This window comes from Azolla caroliniana, unplaced genomic scaffold (genome assembly GCF_043228905.1).
Source record: "Azolla caroliniana isolate FFs.n. ecotype wild unplaced genomic scaffold, voAzoCaro1.0.p SCAF_4, whole genome shotgun sequence".
NCBI lineage: Eukaryota > Viridiplantae > Streptophyta > Polypodiopsida > Salviniales > Salviniaceae > Azolla > Azolla caroliniana.
In genome coordinates this window covers 3,010,447-3,029,652 of record NW_028230439.1, presented here as the reverse complement: position 1 = coordinate 3,029,652, position 19,206 = coordinate 3,010,447, and the positions used below count along the sequence as shown (strand labels likewise).

Below are 19,206 nucleotides of genomic sequence, written 5' to 3'. Positions count from 1 at the left end.
GACACATTAATCTTACTTCTTGACTCTCTCATATATTAATGATTCATAATCCAATTGATTGAATTAATCTTAACTATTGAAACCAAAGTGCGTTATAGCTGCCATGCTGTCCATTTTGCTCCAATTTGCAAGTCATAATAAGAATCCATGAGTACTAGAATTTCCAACAATGAGTATCCCATAATGTGATAAGCTTCTGGATATTCAAACGTGTGTATTAAATGCATTTGTATGAGATTGCAAAACAGTATCTGCTGAAGTTATAATGGAACCAAAAGATTATTGACAAAGAATTAACATCATTTATTGTATTCTACATTGATTTGTTGCCACTATAATGTTTTGCAAACAATGTGAAGCCATGAACTCTGATTTTGACAATTATTATTTTATTAGCCAAAGGTCAATCAATGTTAAACATCACATGAATCTGCAGATTCTCAAGGTGGATTTATTTTCAAATGCTTCAAAACAGGAATAAACTTATCTTGTCTCATCACCCTCCCATGAAAACTTCTGTTTTGGCCCAGTAGGACCTTCTTCACCAAACACCTCATTAGGAAGCCTATGCAAAAGAGCTCTTAATTTGGACCTAAGGAAAAAGGGAATCTTTTTAATCACTTTTTCAATCTCCTCCTCGGAATCATATTCCACTTTGGGTCCCCACTTTCTCATATATTGAAGCCATGGAGGTTCTTCAGGTGCTAATTCAATCCCTAGATAGTTTGCTGACACTATTTGGTAGCTGTCATGACTATTGAGGAAGAATTTGCTTCTAGACGTATCGTTCCTGAGACCAACCCCACCATCACCCTGAAGCACAAGCCCTGGATGTGGATAAGCTGAATGATTAGACTTTGCCGAGTATACAACACAATTTCCACCTTCATTATCATTATACTCCAAATCAATTGCATCAACCCACACACCGCCACTATGCTGTGAGAAGAACACCTTGTCAAGATCTCCGGTGAAGTTGCTGATCCGTAATGTAACATGCTCCCAATCTGAGATATGCTCACCAATCTTCCCTAGCTTTAAGTCAAGAAGCTCAACCTTAGCTGTGGCTGGCCCGTTGAAAGGATAATATATCCACACTGCAATATCTGTGAATGTGGCCCCGAGCATCGGCTTTGCATGGATATACACCTGAGCAGTGGATAAATTCCCTTTTTTTATCTCATCCTTGTTATTCCCACTAGGGAAATCTATCCAATACTCGTCATCATCTGTTCCACCCATAGGCAAATTTGATCCGTCATTAGAAACCAGCATTGTCCTCTCATCCTTCTTTGCATGCAATAACACCCCCTTGGTGAAAAGCCATGAGATTGAGCTAGGGAAGTAGAGTTCTTCAGGATGGAAAAAAAAAGTAGGGCTATGGTTGCTAATCAAGGTCTTCAGCTGTGGAAGTGATGGCATGGATGATATTGAGAACATCGAATTCTTTAAGCACACAATAGGGACAGAGCTTGTGTTGTTTCCAATGCTACAATAGAAGGAACCTACTGGGATCCCCTTTGATTCTGTCCCAATCAACACTGGTGCGACATTCCACACATTGAAAGTAGATGGAGATTCGGTTCCCCAAATAGAATCAGTTGCTTTACAAGAATCAGTAAGGTCATCAAGAACACACAGCACATCCTTGGGACCTGGTTTCTCGAGTTTCTTTGTGACCACATATCCCAATGATTTATAGCCATTGGGTGCAATGGGCAACCAGAAATATGCTGGACCACTAACTTTCACATTTGATTCAGCATGGCCCCACACCAATGTGTAATCAACAGGGTTTTGTAAGGTAGGCTTATGATCAAAATCATGATCCTTTCCCTTTGCAACTAAAATCCTTCCACTTGACAAAGACTTGATATTTGGATGGCCTAGAAATCCAAGGCATTGAAATTCCTCAGGAAGATTCACAGGCTTATAGAAAGATACTCCTTTGTTTCCCAATCCTCCTTCATATGCGCTCCACACCTTTTCGAATGTAGTTATTTCAGCAATTTCAATGTCACTAAACGAAAGCTTGCCAGTTGCAAAATCTGTGCCTGTACACTCAATCAGATGAAGCTCACTCAGTCATTGGCTGCACATTAAAAAAAGAAATGATCAATGCTTTCTTCAGTTTTTACGGAATTAGAAGTTTTTTTAATGTGATTTTTTAATGCTTTCTTCATCATATTAAGAGAATAATGGTCAATATGGTTTTCCATATACAATATATACCATGCACTCTTAAATGCAAAACATCAATTGAGTATACCTATTTTGCCAAAATCAATCAATATAGGAGATTATGTTTCAAGATCTAACTAAAGGAAACTCCCTGAACTTGTTGAAACCCATTGTCAACACATATACACATGAAAATAAATATTTGAAATGGCTACAAAATGATGATTTTATTTTCCTTTTAAAAGACAACTTGATTCATATGGGTAAAAATGTTTGAATCCTTTTCTTTCATTTTCAGAGATGAATGAGCATGAATCATGATCTGAGACTGTCTAGCATTGTTATCTATTCTTACAACCACAACTCAGTCTATTTATGTGGCTTACTCTAGCAACGTTCCATGACTCTTAACATGACTTCCTGTAGCAGCACATCATGACTATTATTTATTTACATGGCTTACTATAGCAAAACACTATTACTCTTTACTATTTATATATTTTGCTATAGTAACACGCCAATCCTAGGCAAAAAGAGAGATGTGTTGAATTGTTTAAAAAATCATATTAAACATAAAACAATGATAATTCAAACTTTAGATGGATGCACAAGAGAATGCTAGTAGTCGATAACAACCAGCAGCAGAGACACTAGATGATTGCAAATCAATTGAGTGCATAATGCTGTTGCCTTTACTGGTTCATCTGAAAAATGAAAGCATTAGAGGTATATCGTAGTGTCCATGTAAGGTACTAATATAAAGCCGCCGTATGTGTGCGCAATTCACATTTACATGCAAAAACTTGAACACAGGTACATGTCTCTATAGCAAATTGCATACAAAACAAAGATAGAAATGAAAATTGAAGGTCCAAATACCTTCAAATTTTGAGACAATGAATATAATGATTTCAAAATCGAGGCCATCCAATCATTTTCAAAACCATTTTGACAACTTTATATTAAGTTTTTATTGATCTTGTAGTGAAATTATTTGCTGTGAACAATGATGGAGATTGTCTCAACACGTACACACCTCCTCATAGTTTCATACATAAACCACAAGGCATTCAGTACATAACACAAATATAAAGAAATGCATTCATTATATACATATAAACTTCAAACATTTTAGATAACATACAATCATCGAGTGCACATGACAAAATTTCGAAGAATATAAGGATATTACAAAAACAATAAGCAGGATTAAAATGTGAAGAAGTGGAAGCCCGTTACGGATGAAAAATTGCAGCGAATCCAAAATGAAATTGATATACAGAGCTTTGAATTGTATTGTATATTGCCTCTCTGATTTCACAGAGATTAAGCTATGGGTAACTAAAGTAGAGGCTAAAAACAAAAACCTACCAACTTTGCTTGAATATGAATCTTACGCTATGAAAACAAAACGGGAAGAATGGTGAAAAAGGAAGAAAACCTATTCCCTTGCTTTAGCACGACTCAAGCTAATGAAGCGACAAAGAAAGAAAACATACTTACAGTTAGAAGGACTGTTTGGCAAGCCAACAGGGGAGATGGATGGTGATACTCTCCCTCTCCCTCTCTCTCTCTCTCTCTCTCTCTCTCTCTCTGACTTGGAATTACTAGTGTAGATGCTCGGAATTGAACCTGTAACCTCTCATTTGCACGGCAAAGTTTCAATTACCTTCGCCCAACATGAAATTGGCAACCCTCTGATGGCCACTCGGACAAACATTAACACTCCTAATATCTTTGCGCCACCTTTCGGCTTCACACTTGGACTTTCCTTGCTTTTCATGAAACCAGTTTGAGCTCAGTTTGGGATGGCTCAAGCCGAGCTGAACCGTTTTGGGCCAAAGCAGTTTCCATTCCGTGTAAAGCTAACTCCTTTTGACTAGACTAGTCCGTAAACTGATTAAGACTTAACCGGTTTAGGAGCCACTTTGGTTCCAAGTTTGAAAACTCCCAAAACGGTTAAGGATTTACTAGTTTGGTTTCGACTAGGATTAAGCCGAAACCGAACCGTCGTCGATTACTAATCGTTGCCCATAATTTCTGTCTCCTTTAATATATATCATCACAAAAATTCCCTCATCGATTAATGCCTTTATTGCCAAGTTAATTTGTTTGGTTTTAACTCAGAGAGACGCCTCATTTTACATGTTCTATGAAACTCTTGAAATTCAAAGAGACCCTCATTCAAAGAGACCTTCCCATGAGCATTTTATGTGATACTCTCATGTCTCACGACTTTTGGCATTCAAAATCAATACAATATTTGAATAATCTTGTATCACCCTTGATAGTGTGGAATGTTGTTAATGTTGCGAAAATATGGATTGATCTGTATGTGTTACCTAGAGAATGAGGTTTGTCATGGCTTGAAACATTTGTTCCATTTGTGGATAGTGTTGGCAGTTCCAAGTATAGTTGTCCCTTAGGTCGGTGAGCATTGCAAAGTGCTCATGAGCTTACATGATGCACAACTAGGTGAGGGGTTGGTTTAGGTGTGGGAGAACAACCTGTCGTCTCCACTAATATGTGATATACATAAGAAGGAATGGGAACCTCTTCTGCCCCTTCGGTGGACAAACACTCCACTTATATAGATGCCCAAATGGGAAGTTACACACGTGCACATGGTGCCTAATTGTTACGCATGGCGACCGCATGGGAGTGGCAAGGATAAGACCGAATAGGGATGGAACCAGACTCAACCGGCCCCACTCCACAATAGGAATAATTATGAAACCATTTAGAAAGCATACCGATGGGATTTGTTCTTACAACCACATTGAAGCGCACAGAATGATATAACAAGAGTTTAGATTATGTATGTTTTGCAAAGTTGTATCCATGTATAACTCCAATAGGTAGAGTGTGACTGTCCAAATGTCTATCCTCACATTTGTGTTCATGTCTTGTACGTCCTTGATCAAGATGCTTCTCCACATTCCATGTCATAGGATAACTCAAAAAAGTTTGATATTATTCTTCATTCATCAACTAATATTATCAATGTGACAAGTCTACATTTTCTTGTGTTAATAAAATGGTTATTGGACATAAATTTATGGTGGTATATCACAATAAGTAACCTATCTTTAGTGTGAAGACTTCCTTTATTCTCTAGCGCTAGGTTTGGTCAAACCTATCTATATATTTATCCTTTGTCCAATGATGTACAAAATGGTTTGAACTTTTAGAATCAATCCAATACATTATTGTCTCATGTATATTGGAACACACTACCACAACTTTTTATAACTTACTAATTCAAAGAGACAATGCAATATAATCCATAGCGATTGTTTTTCACGCTCCCTTAGAATTGATGTATGATGACATTAAATCACGTGATTTCCCATTATTCTTTTTAGAGAGTTGTGTTTGGTATTGGATATAGCTCCATGTAAAAGTACATATTATGCCATATCAAACATTTCTTTAGGAAATATACATGTAACATGTAGGAGAACAAGCATTTGCTCCTAACTTATGTTTGTATGCAAGTTTAATCGAGATTGTGTTGGATTGGTAAGTGTGAAATGACAAAAAAATATCGGGAAAGGTGATTTCCATGGAAACAATATGTGGTAATGACAATGGGTTAACTAAAACATTTGAATGCTTCTTCTTCCTTCTCTTTCTCGATACACAATTATATTAATAAATGTGTGTGAAAAATACTACCTACAATGGGTGCCACAATGGAGTATGGTCATCCACTAACCACGTGGGTAGTGGAACATGTTGAATTACAAATAGGCAAGACGAACACTGCATAGAGGAAAGAATTTTCACTTGCTCCAATAAAGAAAATTGCCACATTAGTACTGCATTCAACTTTCGTAGATATGCTTTGACTCTGCCTACCATCAAATACAAAAGCATTAATTGCGTATATCCCAATTATGACGCAATCCCCAATACCTCAAAAATAGGAAAACGATCTTCATCTCTAATTTGGGGTTAACCTGTGTGAATTATGCAAACACCCAATGTTTAAGAGTTAAATAACACCGTGATAAAACTTGTCAAATTTGAGAAATGCAACTCCAAAGCTGACAAGCAATCAGACATTGTATGAAATGATAAGTACTAATGAATAATGTAAAGAAACAATTATTGTTGCTAGTCCAAGTCACTTCAGAGCTAATCCCAAAGACAAACCCCCAATCAAAACTCTCCAAATCAAGACATTTGTTACAAGTGGCAATTTAGAATGTCCACTACGTTTTAAGAATTCCCGTCATCCATGGTTAGAGTTATGTATTTTCCATTCTTCTTCGGCCTTAGATGATAACCATCGAAGAGACTCAATGGAGCAATGATACAAATGATTAGTAGTCACTTGTAAAAATGACGTGTCACCCCATAAACGTTAGTCAATCCAAGTTTGCTCTTCTGTTTGTAAAGGTAAAGGACCTATAGCCAATGCAATATTTTTGTAGTCGTTGCTAGATAAACTCATAATTGGGCGAGATGCAGAATCATTATTGCGCTTCAACAAACTCCAAAACTCTTTGAGATGGAACTTCAACTATATCTCACAACTCTTTAGACTTTGGCCCCCAATGAAACAAACAATTAAACTAATCCATACACAAATTTCTTTCACAATCGTTGTGTGCACATTCTCAATTGCGACATTCATTTGTAAACATTGAGAGTCATTGCTTGCCTTCACATGTACAACACGAAAACATTATATTTTTTGGTCTCATGGGTCCTATTTGACCTCTGAAGACTATAGTAACATCTAGTTACTTTCTTTTTTCTTGTACTTTAGCTTGTCTTATCGGTAAATTATTACACTATCAATACAATCCATTGAGCTTAAGCCTCAACTTTCATGACTTCTTACAATTAACATATTTTTGTCTTGATTTCCTAGATGCTATTATGGAATGTAAGGATTGAGTGTGTGGCCTTCTAATTTTCATCAAGCAACCTTACCGACACATTTGCAATAATGGAATGTGCAACAATACTCAAACTGCGCACTACTTACACATTTGATAAACATTGATTTGGGTCTATTTGAGGTAATCTCAAACTAATTCAATGTCAATGCTAAAAATTGCAACCAACAGTGCGTCTACACACACCAAAACCCATCTTGTCAATCAAGTTGATTTGGGGCCAAATCTTGAGCTTTTTAAGCATTTGAGATATTCCAACTTTTTGGAGTTGAATTTTAGGTAATAATGGTAACACACAATATCCAATTTGAGCTATTCTTGGTGCCACAAATTCCTCTAGCCAATATTGTGTGAATGGTATTCATGTGATGGGGTTTTGAGAACATTAACATAAATATTTCTTACAAGCTAAAGTCTTACATAAATCTCCCAAAGCCTACGTTTGTTAAACATGACATGTTTTAAAAGGCCCATCAAACGCAACCAAATGGATCAAGGCAATGGATTTTGAATCCACCATGTGTAGGTTCGGTCCTTATCGTTAGCTCATTCAATTAGTTAGAGAACTCATTCTTATCACTTAAATGTTATGAGAAAAGGTGGGCGGAGTATGCACATATCTCTTGTAATTTGCATTTCTTCACTAGTTTGATAACTGACCATAAGCCATACTCCACATGTGGCCTATATGTCTTCATTTTGTTGTCCATGTGTTGTTATCACTTTCCACGAGTGATTCTACAATATTCTCCTACTAGTTCTAACGAGTCAAGCATGCACCTTTATTGAAAGATCAAAGAACAAAATGAGCTCATTGACAAACAAGAGTAGTCAAATAAGAAGTCTTCAATTCACATATCCTTCAATGCCTATGCTAGCCTAAGAGAAGTTGAAAAAGGTCAAAAAATCCATGATGAAGTTGTTAAGAAAATTTGGAAGTGTCCATGTATCATTTAATCACTTTAGAGATAATATAAACCATTGTTGGAAAAAAAAAATGATGAGGCAAGATTTACAAAACCAAGGACATTTTTTGTTTTGAAAGATGTAAATAAATATCATTGCCACATTTCACACCAGAAATATGTCACTTTTTCTCACAAGCACTACCATTACGTATTTTCTTATCATAGGTGACAAGTAGCGAGGAGCATTGATGGCTCATGCATACTAACTATGTGAAAACTAGTGCGCGCACACAACATCGCAAAGAGTTACCAGGCTCACAAAGACATACACCATCATTACAAAATAACTAATGGGAAATATATTTATTGAGAAACTAATGAACACACGTAGCGATTTTCTTTTGATATGCAACTTAGCGTTTGTCCTAAAATTTTGTTGCCATGCACATGAATGGTTAGTACTCAACAATCTTTGTCTTCTTCAAGCAAGCATGGATTGATCTAAGATATTAATTAGTTTTTTTTTTTTTTCCAAAAAAAACACTACTTCCCATTAGTTAGCAAAAGAATTACATCGAAGAACAGCCATAATCAAAACATAAACTAATTAATATCTAACAGAATTTGTATTGGATATTAATTAGTTTTTGTGTGGAATATGAACATAGGCGATCATGTAAGATACATAATTCACAAACAATCACATATTCATATGCATTTATATGGTTAAGATAAATAAATCCTTTATGCATATGATATAAGCAATCAACTTCTTAATTTCAACGTATGAATTTCTTAGGAATGAAATATGCTTTGAAAGTTGCAATGAGTTAACATCACTTGTTTTATAATAACCAGATATGCCACAAGGAGATGCACTCAAAGGTATAATTCAATTTAAGACTCCATTGTTTTTCTATTTATGTGGTTGAAAGATGTGACAACTTCATGTTTAATATATCTAAGCAAGTGTCTTGAATCTCAATGAATAATTACAAGGTGTTGGGAAAAGGTTTGTCTTGGTTCCCAATCTATTTTCAACGTTGGCCATTGGGAAAGGCTTGTTAAGCAATCAAAACTTAGTGTTACCATCCAACGAAGGCTCGCTTCACAATCCACCATCAGGAAACATGTGGTTCAAAAATAATCTTTGGTTCAACATTTCCAATACAGCCAAGGAAATGCCACATTTTTAAACCCCTTTTCTTAAATTTTCTAATGCAAAAGTTTTATGGCCTACATATGTGGGGCAATTGCTCAAAATAACCCTAATTTTTGACAAATTTCTAATTTGGCCTCAGTGTTTCTGAATGTCTCAAAATGTCTTATATCAAGTTTGGTATTTTCGTTGTGCACTTTTTGAGTCACATACACTTAATGAGGTACGATCAATTAACCCTTCAAATGTTAAGATAAATTAGACATTTCAAGTTTCTTTGTGATTAGTACCCATTAGGTAGTAAGTAAAACTAGAGAATAAACCATCTTCATACTTGTTGAATACAACATTAATTGCATCATATTTCTTTGCCTGAAATCGAAAGGAAAACATATTGACCCCACATTTGAATTTTGATCAAACAATGCATGTATTTGATGCATTGAACGTACCCTCACTTCGTTTATTGTATGAGCCTACTTTTAGAGGTAATTAAGCAATGGAAATTATAGAAATAATGAAAATGTAATACATTATTATATATGTAAAGACTTTTAGATCTTTTGTTCAATTTGTCAAATGCGAGAGATTTCTCAGTAAAATTCAAGAATTGACAAGCGCTAGTAAATGCCTATAGTTCTCCTTTCTCATCACTCTGTTACTATCAACACTCCATGTATTATCACAAAAATAGTTCTCCTTGAGGAAATATTCCAACATATCCACACTTATGAGAAGGGTGGAGCTACAAGAGGGGATGCCCCCTTAAACTCACATACACACATGGAATCCATCAAACCAAGTTCATGTTCTATGTACAATTTGAAACAAATATAAGAACAGGCAAGCTCTCAAATACAACACAACTAAACATCCGTCTTCCTAATGTATTCTAATTTGTCCTCCATCAGACACATGTTTGGTCATTTATGTTTCTCCTTACCTTTCTTGACAACCTTAGGTTTCCAAGCTTTGGCCTTCTATGATAGAGACGATGGTTTGATGGAACCACTCTACCTCTGCTCTTTTTGTTTGGAACTCTTGAGTTGTGCGCTATTAGTAATCACCATGGGGTTCTACAATACCCCTTGGGGTTGCATGCACTTGCTTCGGTGCATCCTTGTAATTTATTTCCCTTGCTTTTGTAGTCTCACGAGTCGTTCCTATAGCCTTGAGTGATAGTTCTTATCAGGGACCAACTTTTATGGCACCTTCATTCTCCCACACTAAACACATGGGGTATGGACTCATGTGTATGTTATGGGGAGGAGAAATCACAAATGTAAAATGTTTGCGTCAATGGGAAAAGCTCACCTCACCAATTAAGAAGCTTGCCCACCATTTATTGTTAAATGAATACACCCACCAACTCTGGCATCAGAGGCACATACATATATGTTTTTTATTTGAGCATAGGAGCAACCTTAAGAAACTACACAACCTGTATCCGGTTACATTGTTTATAGAAGCATGGGAAACTCCTCTAAGCCCATGTTTTTTATGCTTGTGATATTTTAATGCATATATATACATAATATATATATATATATATATATATATATATATATATATATCAATCTTGTTCTTTCAAGCCCTCTCCCCCCACCTTGCACATGCTTCTTGTTTGCCACATCTCTCCTTGCAATTTATCGTAGAGCTTCATATCCAATCAAGTTTGAAGAGGAAGGGAGGGTTAGAATACAATGAAGCGTGCACGAGAAGTAAGAAAATGGTAGAAAGAGAGAGAGCACAATGGAGACCTAGAGGTCATGGGTTGAACCCCTACATTCCACAGTGGCATCTAGTGAATTAAGAGATATGCATGAAGTATGTAATAGAGAAGTGAGAAAATTAGGTTTTGAACCCCAAACATAGTGCTTATAGTGTAACAACTTACCAATAGGGTAAGCTAATTATGAAAAAACAAAAGAGAGCACAATGTTTTGCAATTGACGAAATTGTGCATGGTTTTAACACTTATGACTAGGAAACATAACCTATTGACCCAAAATTCTCAAACACAACCAATATGTGTGTGTGTGTGTGGATCTTGATATTTCCATGTATGTATGATAATAATAAATGAATGCATGAAGGGACCCATTTTTTTTTTGTGGAGCATAAACCCGTGCCCCTTCTTCTCTCTCTCTCTCTCTCACTCATACACTCGCTCTCAAAGAAACACATATTTCTCTTTCTCTTTCTCTTTCTCTCATAGAGGGGAAGGATATGTTAAAAGCATATTCTAGCCATTGTGACACTCGTAAGGTCAAGTCTGCTCGAGCCGCCCTCCTCTTTACCTTAAAGAAGACAAACATTTCCCTTTTCCTTTGTTAAAGTTTACGCGCAACACATTCCCTCTCTCTCACACTTGCTTTTCTATATTTCCTTCTCTCTCTCTCTCTCTCTCTTCTCTTTACCGAAACTTAGGGTTTGTTAACCTTTCATTTGTCTCTATCACCGAATGTTTTTCTTCTTGTATTAGGGCTAAGCCTTGGTGATAAGCCAAAGTTTTTATGACCCTTTGTTGAATCTCTCTCTCTCTCTCTCTCTTGATTTTTGATTCGTATCCTTTGAGACGACTGGTTATCTTTATTTAGGGTTTGTCATTTTTCATATTCTCGTGCGAGCAAATATACGAGGAACTTGAGAAGAAGAGGTAGTTACGATAAATACATATGTACATACATATATATGTATATGTATATGTATATGATTGATTTGTGTACTATTGTCTTTTCCCTAGGACAATAAAAGGCCAAATTGGCCTCTAAATTTAGAGACAAATTTGACACACTACATACATACTGGTCCTCCCACTTATTTTGCCTCTTCTCTGTTTGCTCTCTCTCTCTCTCTCTCTCTCTCTCTCTACATATAATATAAAAACAGAGCATCCCTTAGCAAGTCTTTAAATCTCTGTTTCTCTCTCTCTCTCTCTCTCTCATTCGGTTCATTCATTCATTCATTCGTCCCTTCAGATCCCTGTTTTCCAGGCCTCGCTCTCAGGGCTTTCCTTCTCCATTTTCACCTCATCACAGACCTTCTTGCAAAGGTATCTTATCTGTTTAAGATTTCTCTCCGACCTCTGAAATATCTGCATCGATTTCGTCTGATTTGGAGACATTTTCAGGGTGGCTTTTACCAGATGCCCTGTTCTTGTTTGTGGTTCTTCTTGTCTTCTTGATCATAATTAGGGTTCATTCACCCGTGCTATCAGTTTTTTGAGCTCATAGCGTAACTTGGATCAAATACCTGTTTTTTAAATCTTCTGTTGAGAAATTAGGGCTTCCTTGCCCATCCTGTCCATTTAAGCTGATCCCACAGGCCTGCAGTACCTTGTTATACTTTATTTCATAGGAGAATTAGGGTGTCTTGAATTCCGTATGTGTTTCAAAATTTGACCCAGAATTGAAAACATTTGAAGGATAGCCTTAATTTTCAGTGTCTTTTTCTTTTTCTTCTTTGTGGCAGAATGACGATCATAGACAACAGCCAGTGGATCTTGCCTGCTCACCCAAAGCTTCCGAAAGGAAAGACTTTGGCTGTCGTTGTGCTGGATGGATGGGGTGAGCAGGTCGGAGATGAATACAACGCCATTCATGTGGCCCACACTCCCACCATGGATTCTCTCAAAGATGTGCGTATAAACTCTTTCTCTCTCCACCCTCTTCATTTTACTTGCCAAAACTCGATGCAAATGTTGAAGCAGGGTTAGTTTGGAGCTCTTCTCGTTCTTTCTTATTCTTGTTATAGTGATTTAATACTTATTTCCCATATGCTCTTCTGTTAGAGGGATTTGACACTGCAAGTATTAAAGTTAGGGTTATTTTTCTCTTCTTCTAGGGTGATTTAACACTATGTAAGTGTTTAAAGATAGAGCCAGTTTCCTTTTCTTCTAGAGGGTTTTAACCTTATGTAAGTGTTAAAGTTAGGGCCAGTTTTCGTTTCTTCTGAGATAATCTAACTCTACGTAAGTATCAAAGATAGAGCCGATTTTCTGTTCTTCTAAACACTAGTCATTTAAAGCCTTGTGCTCTGTTTATATAGTAATTTATTTAACTCTCACTGACCTTATGTTGTTTATTCTTGCGTAGGGAGCTCCACAGCATTGGAGGAAAGTGAGGGCCCATGGCCCTGCAGTTGGTCTGCCTACTGAAGAGGATATGGGTAACAGTGAAGTTGGACACAGTGCTTTGGGTTCAGGAAGAATATTTGAGCAAGGGTTAGTATTATTCCTGTGGCTTCTTAAATCATTGTTTTATGTGTGCCTTTCCATTTGTTAAATTTGGGAGAATTGTTATTCATTCAGAAGTCAAAATTATATCATATACAGGTAGAGTATTTTGAGTGAGACCGATTTTCTTATTAGTTCATTGATCATTTCGTGGTGTGTTTCAATTCATCAAATGCAGAAAAATCTATGTTTCATGAGTCAAAGTGATCATGTAGTTGTTGAATATTCGAGTAAAAGTGAGAATTTTTTTCTTGTTTTCTTGGTAATTTATGGGCATGTTTTCCATTCACTGACCGGAGGAAAGTGTGACATTCATAAGTGAAATGGTACCATACCGGTAGAATATTTGAGCAAGGCTGATCTCTTTTATTCATCTCTGTGTGTATTTCCATTTGTTTTCTGTTCATTGTTTCTGGTTATGTTTTATCAATTCACTGGATGGATAATCTGTAGTTCACAAGTAAAAAATTGTTACGGTACAGGGCAAAGCTAGTAGATGCAGCATTGGCCACTGGCAGCATCTTCAAGGGGGAGGGCTTTCGTCATGTCAAGGAATGTTTCCCAAATGGTACACTTCACTTGATCGGCCTTTTAAGTGATGGTGGTGTGCACTCTCGATATGATCAGCTTGAGGTAAATCTCTTTCATTAAACACTGATCTATTGTGAATGTTGATAAGTACAATAGTTGATATTCATTGACAGCTAAGTCCATTTAGTTGTGAGTGGATAAGCATAGTGAAAGTACAATTCCTGACTGTGTTAATAACTGTTTTCCTTTGTAGGGTCTTTTGAGAGGTTCTGTTGCCCATGGTGCTAAGAAGATTAGGGTGCATATCCTCACAGATGGTCGAGATGTCTTGGATGGATCAAGTTTTGGGTTTGTGGAGCAATTAGAAAATGAACTGAAAGAGCTTCGAGAGCAAGGTGTTGATGCGTTGATTGCTTCTGGAGGTGGTCGCATGTATGTCACCATGGACCGATATGATGTATGTATTTCCAAAACTGGTCTTCTCATAGACAGCAATACATAATTCAAAACTACCCTTCATTAAACATTTCCCTTACATAGCTCTGAAATTCCATATATGGCCGTATAGAAAACCATCAAATATTAATCATAAAGTAATTTAACTAATGATCTCTAAGAAATGGGCAAGAATATTTAGGCTTCCATCAGAATGCGGCCATCTAGTGGAAAATAGGATAAACTAGTGGTGTGCTGTCACATGATCAACCTGTTTATCACAAGAAAACTTGTGTTTTGTTTAAAGAGAGATGAACACCTAAATGTGTTTTGCCCACTTCTACCTGGTTTTTGAGAAACATGTAAAGAGTTGTGATATATTATCCAATGTGAAAATCTGTCTAGAATTTATGTATGATGTAATTAATCTGCAGCTGATGTTGCACAAATTTTTTTCTTTATCCTTTGGCTGGCTGAAAATGTAGAGCGATTGGAACATGGTTAAAAGAGGTTGGGATGCCCAATTCCTGGGAGAAGCTCCTAATAAATATAGAAGTGCAACAGAAGCCCTGACACACCTTAAGAAAGTGACACCGAATTTTAATGATCAGTACTGCCCTGTATTTGTGATTGTGGATGAGAATGGTAAAGCTGTGGGTCCAATTGTTGATGGAGATGCTGTTGTCAGCTTTAACTTTCGTGCAGATCGCATGGTTATGCTCGCTAAAGCCATAGAATATGAGAATTTTGATAAATTTGATCGTGTGCGGGTGCCCAAGATTCATTATGCTGGATTGCTCCAATATGATGCTGAATTGAAGCTCCCGACTAAATACTTGGTTAGTCCACCTGAGATTGATAGAACATCAGGAGAATACTTTGCAAAGAACGGAATCCGAACTTTTGCATGCAGGTGAAAGCACTTCTCGATCTTCCCTTCGTTCGTAGTATAAAGTTTGAGATATCTAACATAACTATGGGTTGTTTTGCAGTGAAACAGTCAAATTTGGCCACGTTACATTCTTTTGGAATGGCAATCGATCAGGTTATTTCGATGAGAAATTGGAAACATATGTGGAGATTCCCAGTGATCAGGGCATTACCTTTGATGTTAAACCCAAAATGAAAGCACTTGAAATTGGTGAGAAGGCAAGAGATGCAATTTTGAGTCATAAATATGATCAGGTAGACATAGTTTCATACGGAAAACCTTTTTCTCTGTACATAAAGATATAGGCACCCTGACAAAAATTATGCATAGCATCTCTTAGCGAACTTATATTTTGACAATATATAGGTGCGTGTGAACATTCCAAATGGTGATATGGTTGGGCATACAGGAGACCTGTCTGCTACAGCTGTTGCTTGTGAAGCCGCAGATAAGGCCGTGAAGGTATTGTGATAGTTCAAAGTAGTTTTATGTCTATTGTGTATAATGTGTGTGTGTGTGTGTGTGTATTAAGCTTGATATTCCAATATCGGTTCCAATTACCTCCTCTAATGATACTTGATGCACATAATTATTTTCTTATTGTGCTATCAGATGATACTTGATGCTGTGGAAGAGGTTGGGGGGATCTATATTGTGACTGCTGATCATGGCAATTGTGAAGATATGGTCAAAAGGAATCCTAAGACCAGCAAACCTCTACTAGACAAAAATGGAAATATCCAAGTTCTCACTTCACATACATGTTCCCCGGTAATCATTTCAATTACTATGGTTTCTGTTGCATAACTCTCACAGTTTCTGGCAACTAGTTCATTACTGATAATCTGGTCATTTTTATGTATCTGATGTTTCTGTTTTAAGCAACATATTAGAAAAGTTTCACACAATCTCAATTCTGGTAAACGAACATTATAGAAAAGCTCCACTAGTCTTTTGCTCCACAATGCATAGAAAAGTCTTACACTCTCATAGTTTAAAGCAAGAGAACCTACAAAGTTTCACCTACTATAATAGTTTAGAGCATTGTAATGGTAAAGTGGTAAAGTGGTAAAGTGGTAAAGTTTGACGCTTAGACTGTTTAAAGCAACATAATAGAAGAAAATAAATGCTCACACATTTCATTAAATGTCTTTCCAGGTGCCTATTGCTATTGGTGGGCCTGGTTTATCTCCTGGAGTACAGTTTCGCACAGATCTTCCTAAAGGTGGTCTTGCTAATGTAGCTGCCACCATGATGAATCTTTTGGGTTTCGAAGCTCCTTCCGACTATGAGCCCTCTTTGATTGAAGTTGTGGATGCATAAGTTCAAAAGAGTTCAATTGGCAAAGCCTTCCAACTAAAAAAACAACTGATTTTTATGCAAAAAACACATGGAGTGAACTCACTCCAATCAAAATTGGATCTATTTGCATTGATAATTTTGCACATTTTAGGTGGAGATGTCAGCCGCCTGTATTCTACAGCTATTTTATAACGTTTATAAAAATGGAAATAAAGTAAGCTACATGCGATTCTAACACATCCAATGTGACTTAAATATTGTCAAAATATATGCAATATACCAATATTTGCTTTTCTTAGAATCTTCTGAAATGTCAATTTTGCAGATAATATGAGGTATATCATGTGTGCTAGATAGGACATGCATGGTATAGTAGTTACTGGTTACCCATATTTGGTTATCGTTTTTAATACAAATTCAACATATCATGCAGTCCATGATAAGTTGAGTTCAAAAGAGAAGCGTTGTCTTGTCCACATGTGGATGGTAGTATCAATAATAGAATGATTAAGCCTCTAGGTAAGGTCAATAAAAATATCACTAATAGAGTGGAGATCAGATTTATCACATCATGGTTTTACCATCATCAATAAAAGAATGATGATAGGATGACAGCTGAAAACAGAAGGAAAATATCCTGTATGGCTCGTGTAAGATTATCATTCGGACGAAAGGCTCATGAAGCTACCCTTTCAAATTGTTTCACACTGACTATTACCACACGCATGAGCACCCATTTTCCAATAACCAGAGAAGGCAAATCTACATATTGGGCTCAAAACGAACATTACTTTCATTGGATTTGAATCGCTTGAAAATAGAGATAGCAGCCCCAATTTCTTTACAGCCACGTTATTTATGGTGTGCGCAATATTCCCGTAGAATATGTACAAATGGATCAAAACTTTCCCATACGTTAAGTGAGCCCTATTATTATGGTGTTCAAAGAGAAGAACTTGATTGATCTCCAAATCTTGGTGCTTTTTCTTTCGGTCCAATGAGTGATGATTTTTTGATGTTGGTGCCTCCACCATCGAAACCTAAATCCTGAAGCATGGCTGTATATTTGTTTTGTTTGAATGGACAGGCACATGTATCTGAACCTTAGTAGACATGGACTCGGTACAATTTCACGTAGATAACCAAATACTAGTAGAATGAAGTATTTGGAGATCTGTTTCAATAATCACGGTTTCGTTATTATTTCCTCATAAAGCGATGGAAAACAATGACTTGGGAATCAGATTCCTCATGAAAAGGATACTGTGATTAAACCACACCTTTGGCGAGATTAAGAAATTAAGCAGAATTTTTATGGTTAAGAAAGGGGGGGGGGGGGCGGGATAGAGTCTTACGCTGTATCAAATTCACATTTTCCTGTGATTTCTTCAAAGAAAGAATTTTTTGTAGGCTTTTCTATTAATTGCTACGAGGGTACCCCTACAAATGGCAACGGTTTGGTTTCTGCTCAACCGGTGTGGCCTAGTCCAAACCAAACCGGTTAAGCCTTACCCAGTTTGGGTTTTTTCAAACTGCTCCTAAACCGGTTTAGCATAAACCACTTTAGGAACTGGTTCATCCAAAGTCATTAAGCCTTAACCGATTTGCGAACTAGTTTAGCCCCAAATGGTACGGTTTGGCTTGTGCCATCCCAAAACGAGCTGAAATTGGTTAAGGAAGCTCAAGCTTGAACCAAGTTGAGCCAAACCGCCAAACGGTTTACAAACGGTTTAGCAGTTTGGTTTAGGCTTGAGCCGAGTCAACGCCCTAAACCGTACCCCTTAGTTAAAGTTTCATTGGAGGGAGAAAGGTAGACCTGCATGAGAGAGAGAGAGTACTTGAGGTATTGGGGGATGTGGTTTAACTTGACAATGATAAATGGGTTCTTGTTTGATGGACATTGTGGGATACCACAATAACTAGCCCGATCGAGCTTCTATGAACATAAGCAACCCACAAAACCTTCTACTTCAAATAGCAACATAAAAGGTCCTTGTCGAGAGAACGTACAACACTCAAACATGATGAATCATTTTGGTGGTGCTTTTGTTCAATGAATACACACTACATATAATAATAGCATGCATCTCCTCCTCCATATATAACCTCTACGAGACTATTATTGAGGAAATGTTATGCCATATGAGCTAGTAAGAAATTAGACTACATTTCACATCACGTGATGTTTGTTTGAGGCACAAGCCACAATGTTTTTGTGTCACAAGATGCTTGTTGTCGATTGAAACCCTCTTCCTTTGTGGATTTTTACTCCCACTTGTGTCACCATGAGGACTGTACACCCCTTCACATCTCTCCTCGCCCACTAACTTCATCATATCTTTCTCTTCTCCTTCGTTCTATTTTTCACACACTGATAGTTAACCTACCCCACACACACACATGGCATGTGTAGAATAGGCTTTCAAGCCCGCTCTTGTGCTACCTTGAGTATACGCTTACATGATCTTTGATGTGGTTACACCATAAATCATATATAACATCACAAGTACATTTGAGAATTGATATAAATTTGAGGTGTCATTTTGTTACCAAGAGCACTAATGTAGGCCTCTAACTCACTTTTTAATTGCAATGATTCATTTGGAAATCAA

General features: G+C 36.9%; 2 protein-coding genes across 5 annotated transcripts; one reads left to right on the top strand and one right to left on the bottom strand.

The window, feature by feature from the left end:
* Positions 1 to 374: 374 nt before the first annotated feature.
* Positions 375 to 3,758, bottom strand: LOC147864811 (hypothetical protein At1g04090-like). Of its 4 annotated transcripts, none has more exons than XM_087318974.1 (3): positions 3,685 to 3,758; positions 2,818 to 2,885; positions 375 to 2,054 (listed from the first exon to the last, which is right to left on the bottom strand). In XM_087318974.1, exons 2-3 carry the CDS (start codon positions 2,858 to 2,860, stop codon positions 484 to 486), a joined length of 1,614 nt encoding a protein of 537 aa, XP_087175100.1. In that variant the 5' UTR covers positions 2,861 to 2,885; positions 3,685 to 3,758; the 3' UTR covers positions 375 to 483. The 4 variants fall into 4 exon arrangements, with proteins under 4 accessions (XP_087175100.1, XP_087175102.1, XP_087175103.1 ...); XM_087318976.1 differs by having other exon boundaries at positions 3,681 to 3,735; XM_087318977.1 differs by having other exon boundaries at positions 3,677 to 3,694.
* Positions 3,759 to 12,060: 8,302 nt separating this feature from the next.
* Positions 12,061 to 16,833, top strand: LOC147864810 (2,3-bisphosphoglycerate-independent phosphoglycerate mutase-like). Its single transcript, XM_087318973.1, has 10 exons — positions 12,061 to 12,213; positions 12,633 to 12,798; positions 13,256 to 13,383; positions 13,878 to 14,028; positions 14,180 to 14,383; positions 14,847 to 15,274; positions 15,354 to 15,546; positions 15,659 to 15,754; positions 15,905 to 16,063; positions 16,451 to 16,833. The coding sequence occupies exons 2-10, from the start codon at positions 12,634 to 12,636 to the stop codon at positions 16,613 to 16,615; spliced, it is 1,689 nt and encodes a 562-aa protein (XP_087175099.1). The 5' UTR covers positions 12,061 to 12,213; position 12,633; the 3' UTR covers positions 16,616 to 16,833.
* The last annotated feature ends 2,373 nt before the right edge of the window (positions 16,834 to 19,206 follow it).

Bases quoted from the DNA above. Each gene is read 5' to 3' on its own strand.
- LOC147864811 (XM_087318974.1), bottom strand. From the start codon at position 2,860: ATGCACTCAATTGATTTGCAATCATCTAGTGTCTCTGCTGCTG. The intron at 2,055-2,817 runs GTTGTTATCGAC...TTGAGTGTACAG, and splicing joins ATCTAGTGTCTCTGCTGCTG to GCACAGATTTTGCAACTGGC.
- LOC147864810 (XM_087318973.1), top strand. From the start codon at position 12,634: ATGACGATCATAGACAACAGCCAGTGGATCTTGCCTGCTCACCCAAAG. The intron at 14,029-14,179 runs GTAAATCTCTTT...TTTCCTTTGTAG, and splicing joins CTCGATATGATCAGCTTGAG to GGTCTTTTGAGAGGTTCTGT. The intron at 15,547-15,658 runs GTAGACATAGTT...GACAATATATAG, and splicing joins TGAGTCATAAATATGATCAG to GTGCGTGTGAACATTCCAAA.